The following is an 8,079-nucleotide window of genomic DNA, read 5'->3' on the forward strand; positions in this document are numbered from 1 at the left end:
AACACGTATATCTATGTATTGTCCCATAAATTTAAACAAACAATATATTTTTTAATTTACAATGACAAATATATTCATTATATACGAAAATCTATTATTTTTTATTTTGCATTATTATTTTAAATAACCAAATATTTGGCAAATAAATCATCAAGACTAACAATAACAATTCATTCAACACCTGTGTATGACAAAATGATCACGTAGTTCGTTTCAAAATTGACTGCAGATAAAAAAATGTTCCATAATGTCAATAATATTGATTTCCCCGCAACATCCATAATTATTACAAACGTCAATATAATGAAATATCTTTTATACGATGTTTGTGGTGTAATATAAATCTGTGTTTCGATTACGTTTTTGATACGTATTACTCACTTATATGTAATAATATAGAATAAAAATATACTTTTACTCCGATATTTAAAAATATACATGCGTTCATTGTCACTGTTAAACAGTTGTAATAACAATGGAATAATAAAATAATTTACTTAAATGTACATAATAATACATATACATATTCATAGAAACAATATTAAACGCAATAAGTTTTTTGTACGCAAAAAAAAACCAGACTAGTTGAGCTCGAATGGATTTAACATAGTTCACAAACCGTTCTCATAACGTAGAGGGCAGCAGAAAATCCCTCACTTTTTACACTATCGGTATTTCAGAACATGAGCCACGAAGTCCCATAAGATGATAGGTCTATCCTATACCTAGTCGGTGCTATTATGCCAGAATTGGCCCCTTGGTGCAATACTTGCCCGGTAACAACGAATTCCTGGCCGTGAGCACTCTCATTTCCTCTCTCATATTATATATGTACATAGTCACATGTCACATGGTCCCAGTTGGTCCCAAAGTAAGAATTAATCGAATCCAATCGAATCAAAGCAAGTATATAAATCCTTGAGTTTTTGTAAGTGACTGTCAGATATACGTGTGAAAATGTTGTCGAAGCACAGAGGTGCAATTTCCGTTTTCGGAAAATATATGCAGGTAGTGTTTTAATATTATTTGATTTCCCAAGTGTTTCTGGTTCAAGCAAATCTTTATTTTTTTCAGAATAATCTGCCTTTGATGTTAAGCCCTATCAACTGTCCATGCAACAATTTTCAACAAGTCAGAAACATAAGAAAACATTGGAACCCAAAGTTTCGTAAAGAAAGGGCAGCAAAGGTTATTAAAGAGCATTACGATATGAAGTATAAATTTGAGGAATTGTTGCCACAGGATTATATAAGGACAAGGATGAAAGATTTGGGACTCGTACCACAAAGAAAATGGAAAGAGAGACCAATTTTTTTTCATTCTACCCCTACTATATTTGAATCATATGTTGTGCCTGAAGGTGATGGAAAATTTTCTACCATTACTAAAGAGGTACATAAATACTAGCGTATCATTATTATTAAACACTGGATTAATATTACTATTAAATTGGTGCACATGAAATGCAACTTTTATCGATTAATATCTGTAGTTGTGTAGTACTTCTATGAATGAAAATCATTATTACTATTAATTAAAACTACAATTAATACTATCTCCTAATATTAGTTGTAAATTTTTGAAATTTACTTTCAAGAATTCGTTTCTTGTAATAATGGTAGACATATATAGTCATTTTTTGTTAGGGAAGATAGATACATTTATTTTGATGTTTCATACGTCAATATCACACTTTATTGTAATATGCAAATCCTGAAGAAGTGTTTTGTATTCATTGTCTAGGGAGCAAAACAAAAGATGGAATTTATGGAGAAAAAGAGTAAATCTTATCTAGCCATTAGGAAAATCAAGTCATATGATGAGAATTTTACAGTAAAGCAATTCTGCGAGGACTCGTTAGATATTTATAAAAAGGCCCATGAAGCTTTAGTCGCGTGAGTCTATTCATACATAGTACAATAATGTATTATGTATGAATTACACATCGAGTAACATAATAAATTTCTATATTTTCAGTAAAGATGAAAATGAATTACTACAACACATTACAGAGACCCTGTATCCTGTAAGTTTTATATTGTAATTTAATTCAGTATAGTATTGTCATTCTGTGTTAGGAATATATTAACGAATTTTTGTATAATTTTAGAAAATTATGCATAACGTGGAGGATAAAACAATCATATGGAAGTTCTTAGAATCTCTGGAACCAGCACGTGTGGTACACGCAAGGTGTACAAGTTTACTTACAAAGGGAAATATATATGCACAAGCTACAGTTCGTTTTCACACTCAACAGGTTTGATATGACAAACAATTTACTTTTGCCGTACAATGTGTGCATTATTACTGTATTATTCCATACAAGATTTATTTTTCAGATTTTGTGCATTTACGATAGATTTGGGCGGTTATTACAGGGTAGTGAGATATTAAAAAAAGATGTTCTAGATTATATAGTGTTTGAGAAGCATTTGTCGAATGAGTATGGAACTTGGCGAATGCACGGAAAGATTGTACCAAGCTGGATGCCACTAGGAGATGTAGCAGCGAAAACGTTTGTGTTACCAAAGAGTGATGATACCTCACCTGAAAGTGCCGCTGAGTCAATTGCCGAGACAGTCCCTCCTGAGGTTCTAGATGCAAGGAATCTGAAAGATGCAACAGCTGAGGAGAAATGAGTACATGTCAAGTAAATATACAATTAATGTAACCTTTATTATTGGTCTTTTTTTAATAAAGTGTTAGAGAAATAACTTAAACGTAATATCATGTTATTTGTTAAGGCGGAACGTTACATTTTCAATTATGAGAATTATGCAAGATATTAGCAGTCCACCGAAAAATATCGATAGAGCTAAATATATCTGTTCCATCATAATTGGCTCGAAAGGGTTCGTTCTGTAATTTTCAACGTTTTTCGAGTCAATCCAACGTTGCTTCAACAACCGTATGAAACCGTGTTCATATAATCTCAGTAATCTATGGGATATAAATACTATGAATCTCCAGTGATATACATTAATGAATTTTAAAGATTATAATGTTAAATAATTCAGATGGAGGATTGAACTACAACGTATTCATCATGGTACATTAAAATTGGTTAAATACACTAGGTTACACTGATTCACTCGCAGTCAGAATTATACATATATTAATTATAGTTACGTGGTTCTTTACCCGATGTCGATAGATCGTTTATGCTTGAAGTGCCACGAGATCCCTGAAATTATAATACTTTTGTAGATAACTTCTCCTGCTTGAGTGAGTGGACAGAAATGCTCCCCAAAACATTTTTTCATATCGGTGGATATAATTGTTGCAATTAATTTGTGACGTGCGCATCCCTCTTGAAATACTTCGGTTACAGTATTCTTATCGTAATATCGATTCATACGACGTATTTTTACGTTTATGGGTTCCTGGCCGGTCTACAAATAAAATCCGAGCAAAAGTTAATGTGAAATAATTTGATACTTTTCTCGTCATTCAAAGTAATCGAAATTGAATATTTAATCTGCATCAAGTACTTCTATTCGACTTTGGTATTCCATAGTGTACCTGGATATTTATACTTGGCAATGAACCCTTCACAGCAACAATCTTGTACGATGTATGATCCAATAAAGTCGGTATGTTGTCGACAGGTAGCACGTTGAATACTTTTGTCATGTAACCAATTACAAGCGAGTTGTAGGCCGTCCGAAATAATAATGAAAACATACCCAATACTAATTCGATCAGCTTCGAACTTTTACCCGAACTGGTTAGAAAGTAGCCTGGAAAAATCGGTAATTCTTCTTGATCGCTGTTGTGTCTCGATAGTAATCTCAATAGGGCAGATGTAAAAGTATTGTTTTGCTATTGAAAATTCTATCACGCGATATGTACTCGAAAAAGATGGACGAATTTCTGAAATGTTTTCGACGGTAACGATTTCGTTCCGCACCAGCTTGAAAATCGAAGCTATGAATGTATCGTCATATTTAATGACTTACGCTTCGTTGTTCGTTCTTACTCTGATCGCAAATCGTGCCGAAGTTGTAGAAAAAATGATCTGTCAGTCTTGCCACCGGTTTTTGCCGCATGATTGTTGCGTGGATCACGTGAGACATGTAGTTGCAGATGGTTAACAGGATATAAGTCACCAAGCCCGCGTACCAGACCTTCGGGGATAATAGCTTTAGCATCCAAGTGGTCAGGTGATGCACTTCTGGTCGTATATACAAGTAATATCTGAACAAAAATTCAGATCTTGGATGAAAATGTTAAAATATAAGATGTAACAGGCTATTGAATTATATGAAACTAGTAATGTTTTCATAAATACATTTTGAAATCTTTTCATAAGTATATACAACTTTTCTTTTTTTTTTTTTTATAAGAGGAGGGGAAAATGCATTTCCGCATACCCAGGTGTTCGCGGGTTATGTGGGGCTCACGAACATGGAGTACCCACTAAAAATCCCTCCTCTGTCCGCGTCTTGCGGTATTGACCCTCCCCGAATATCGGTACTTAGCCGTAGGAAATTACTTCGATACCGTGGAGGTCAGTATCAGCCGAGGTCTACATACTTGTATCCGTCTTCTTTCTTCTGTCTTTTTTCATTCTTCATTCTAATACTCCGGTCTTCCAAATATTTCATCTTCTATCCTCTTCTATCTTCGTTCTATTTCCTTTCCATCTACTAGTTTTCATTCCATATCCTAGCTTGTTCGGGAAATTTCCCTCATCGTATAGTGTTTCTAATTTCGCACTGCTTTGGTACAGTTTAGAAGCCCTTATTTATCTTGGTACCCTTTATAATTTCTAAGTTCTAGTACATGCTACAGTTCTTATATCTAACACCTTGTGTATAGCCTTATATATCAATAGTTTTTAGCGTAAAATAAATATATAGATAAATAAACAGTATAGTTAAAATAAATAATTTAGAATTATTAACAGGTAAGATAACTGGGATCAGTATAAATAAAAAAAAGATAAATACGTAAAAAGAATAAATAGTTCAGATAAATAAAAGTACATTATTATTATTATTATTATTATCTGTAAAAGCTTGGTGTTGTGTCAGTTATTCGTATTATATATTAATTTAATTTGTATATAGTTTATACAACAACTGGATCTTAATAAACGTTTCTTTTTCTTTTAAAGTGAGTGTCGATCGATCAGAGGATCGTTTTTAACGATCGAAAATCTACAAAATTAAGTTGTGTGCAACTTGCCTGGCGATCCACAAGGGTAGCGTAAATTGGGCGGCCGCAAGTCGATCGATTTGCCCGTCCAACCTTGGTATGACGTCTATTTCATTTAGATGGATTTTCTTTAATAAACCGGGCGTGTAAGAGCCGTTCGGCAACGCACTGCCCAAGTTCCGTTCCGTGACCACTGTCGGTCTCAATCTGGAATATTATGATTGCGACTGAAGGTCCTATCAGTTTTTGTCTTTCTAATATTTCTAACTGTATGTGAGCGATATTACGTGAAGTTCAGAAATTCACTCAAAAGATGCCAAATATCGCCTATTGCGCCGGTCAATCTGGTTCCGTTGTTTTTGCTTTCGAGGGATCTGGGTATCTGTGAAAAACGTGAGATCGTTGAGAAGAAAAACTTATTCTTTACATGCCAAGGATATAATTTATGAAGATTTGGGCCCTGTTTACGCACGACGGGTTCTCGCAAACGAATCTTGTCGAGGTAAATTTATTTCGGAAAAAAAGGGGTTTCGAAATCTTCCTCGTAGAATTCTGTCTTTCCTTAGATAGACAGCTAGCGAATTCTCAAATCAGTTATAGGAGGAATTAAGCAAAATTGAAAATTACAAAAAACAGTTTTCAAGAAAAGGATGTACTGATAAATACCCAAAGATTTTGCATCGGATATTGGAAGTTTGAAAATAAAGAAAACGATTGATTTGGCAATTGTACCTCAAAATAAGACATTTTAATCGGTGCCCCTTGAAAATTGTGGAGCTCCTTTTCCCGAATTCGACTCATGCGTTCCTGAATCACGTACGCGAATTCGGGAACGTTGACGATCGGCACGAAATCGTCCAGTTTCTTGTCCCATATCACACCGTGGAACGATTGCACAGGCATCAACGCCTGGTGAATCACTACGAACAGCAGTAGATGCCTCATAAAGCAAAGATCCTTCGTGTTTTCGGGGAGGAAGAGTGTTATTCGCCGCGACTGGTCTCGTATTAATGATCCTGTTAGATCAACCTCGCTGAAATAAACCATTATTACGACGGTATCGCGGAATTCTTGGTGACATATTACATTCCGACACGTTGTTAACCGATTATTACGACATCGATCTTTCTTTCGTGTTCAGCTGGTTTATGCACATTAATTATCGCGTGGTACACATTGATTCTGAGATATGTACGTTTAACATGATCGTCAAAATGATTTCATTCGGTTGTCCTGAACGTTTACATGGTCTTGAATGAAAATTAGTCTTGAAATAACGAAAAATTGTTATTCAAACTACGTTCCCTTGCTGTCACGAGAAGATTCTAAAATATATAGTGTAAAGAAGTGATTCTTTCTGTCAATCGGAAATAAGAGTTAAATGTTTAATTATTATTCGGTAATGCGATAAATATATCTACCAATATAATTAAACGTACAAAATAGGGTTACTTATATCCTAAATTGGTTTCAGTGTCATTTTGAATGTTACATTTAAAAATGTGACTGTAAAATTGTACTTTACCTATCTTTCTTTTTCATCGCTGATAACGGTGCGACAACTTTCATCGCGATAACATCCGTTAATATTCGCACACATCATATGTAATTACACGAGGATATTTCGAAATTTCATGTTTTAAACGTTTTAACAAATAACTGGGGACGCGATCTACGGCGGGAACGTTATGCCAGTTTGCCTCGTAATTTAGTACCTGGTTAAACGTTATCGTGATTTTAAATGTTCCCGATGTCGCGGCGATAAATCATCGTGTCACGTAAACGCGGGACCGGTATTCAGGTCACAGTCGGATACGCGTTTCGCGACGTAAATTCATTTTGCGATCGAAGCGAACGATTAAAAAAATGAACATTATTCATAAAGGCTTGTAGGTATTCGAAGCAAGACCATTTAAAGGACTTCTTCTTTCTTGGGATTATTATACTCCTCCAAATTCTAAACGAAAATGAACGAAAGACGGTTCGATGTGCAACTTGCACGTTCGAAAGTGCTGCTCTGTCCGCCATTTCGACGGAGTATCCGAGTTGCTTCTAAAGTTTGTATAATTATTCTGAACAATATTCAGTTGTCACCATTTAAGGAATCTATTATACTACATGTAGGTCTTTATTGGATACTGTTTACCTAAAATTAAACTTGAACTACAGAAATGTGTCATTTTACATTTTTAGTCTTCGGACGCCGCTCCCTCCGCCATCTTGAAAACTATTCTACAGTAAAGAAAGAGAAACCTGTTGAAACAGCAATTACTCGCGTCTATTTTTGCAATGGTATACGACATTTTCGAAGATAAGCAGTGCCCAAGACACGATAAAACCGATGATCGGTATGCAGAAGATCAGGTACATCTGATTCAAGTTGATCGTTCGGTAGGAATGTGTGCTAACATTCTTCGAGATATACTTCAACCAGCGTTGTTTTAAAACGTCGATTATGCCAGCTTCGTGTAATCTCAATATTCTGGAGAGGACAGATCTACTTAATGTTAAATCCCTTTTGGAGGTAATTAATTATTAAACAACCCGTAAGATTCACACAGAGATAAGTTTTCGCGCACTTACGACACGTTTATGATATTCTTGTAGGGGAAACGTTTCGGTAAAGCGAATCCTATCCAAATCCTATGGTGGGCATGTTTTATTGGTATTATCCTACAGAAACGATTGTCCCTCACGATGGAGATGTCATCATTTTCCATTAATGCGTATTTCCCTGGGCGGCATATTTCCTTGCGCATCAAGTTCGGGTCGTCCATGAAACGAAAATGTTTCGAGACACTGGGATTCCCGTTGAGCGTCTCTTGTTCAGTGTAATTCTAAAAATTCGTCACACTTTTACCGATACAATTCTCTCCGCTACCCCATTGGAACAATTACGAATCATCGGAATAACGA

At 35.1% G+C, this 8,079-nt stretch overlaps 2 protein-coding genes across 2 annotated transcripts; one reads left to right on the forward strand and one right to left on the reverse strand.

Annotated features, from left to right (window-relative positions):
• The first annotated feature begins 828 nt into the window (after nucleotides 1-828).
• On the forward strand, nucleotides 829-2,711 carry LOC107186278 (probable 39S ribosomal protein L45, mitochondrial). Its single transcript, XM_015574111.1, has 6 exons — nucleotides 829-1,008; nucleotides 1,075-1,392; nucleotides 1,744-1,895; nucleotides 1,978-2,026; nucleotides 2,111-2,260; nucleotides 2,343-2,711. Exons 1-6 carry the CDS (start codon nucleotides 958-960, stop codon nucleotides 2,640-2,642), a joined length of 1,020 nt encoding a protein of 339 aa, XP_015429597.1. The 5' UTR covers nucleotides 829-957; the 3' UTR covers nucleotides 2,643-2,711.
• Nucleotides 2,712-2,735: 24 nt separating this feature from the next.
• On the reverse strand, nucleotides 2,736-6,108 carry LOC107186203. Its single transcript, XM_015574025.1, has 7 exons — nucleotides 5,896-6,108; nucleotides 5,451-5,545; nucleotides 5,194-5,370; nucleotides 3,983-4,200; nucleotides 3,526-3,743; nucleotides 3,145-3,395; nucleotides 2,736-2,943 (listed from the first exon to the last, which is right to left on the reverse strand). The coding sequence occupies exons 1-7, from the start codon at nucleotides 6,106-6,108 to the stop codon at nucleotides 2,736-2,738; spliced, it is 1,380 nt and encodes a 459-aa protein (XP_015429511.1).
• Between the last annotated feature and the right edge of the window lie 1,971 nt (nucleotides 6,109-8,079).

This window comes from Dufourea novaeangliae, unplaced genomic scaffold (assembly GCF_001272555.1).
Source record: "Dufourea novaeangliae isolate 0120121106 unplaced genomic scaffold, ASM127255v1 scaffold64, whole genome shotgun sequence".
Classification (NCBI taxonomy): domain Eukaryota; kingdom Metazoa; phylum Arthropoda; class Insecta; order Hymenoptera; family Halictidae; genus Dufourea; species Dufourea novaeangliae.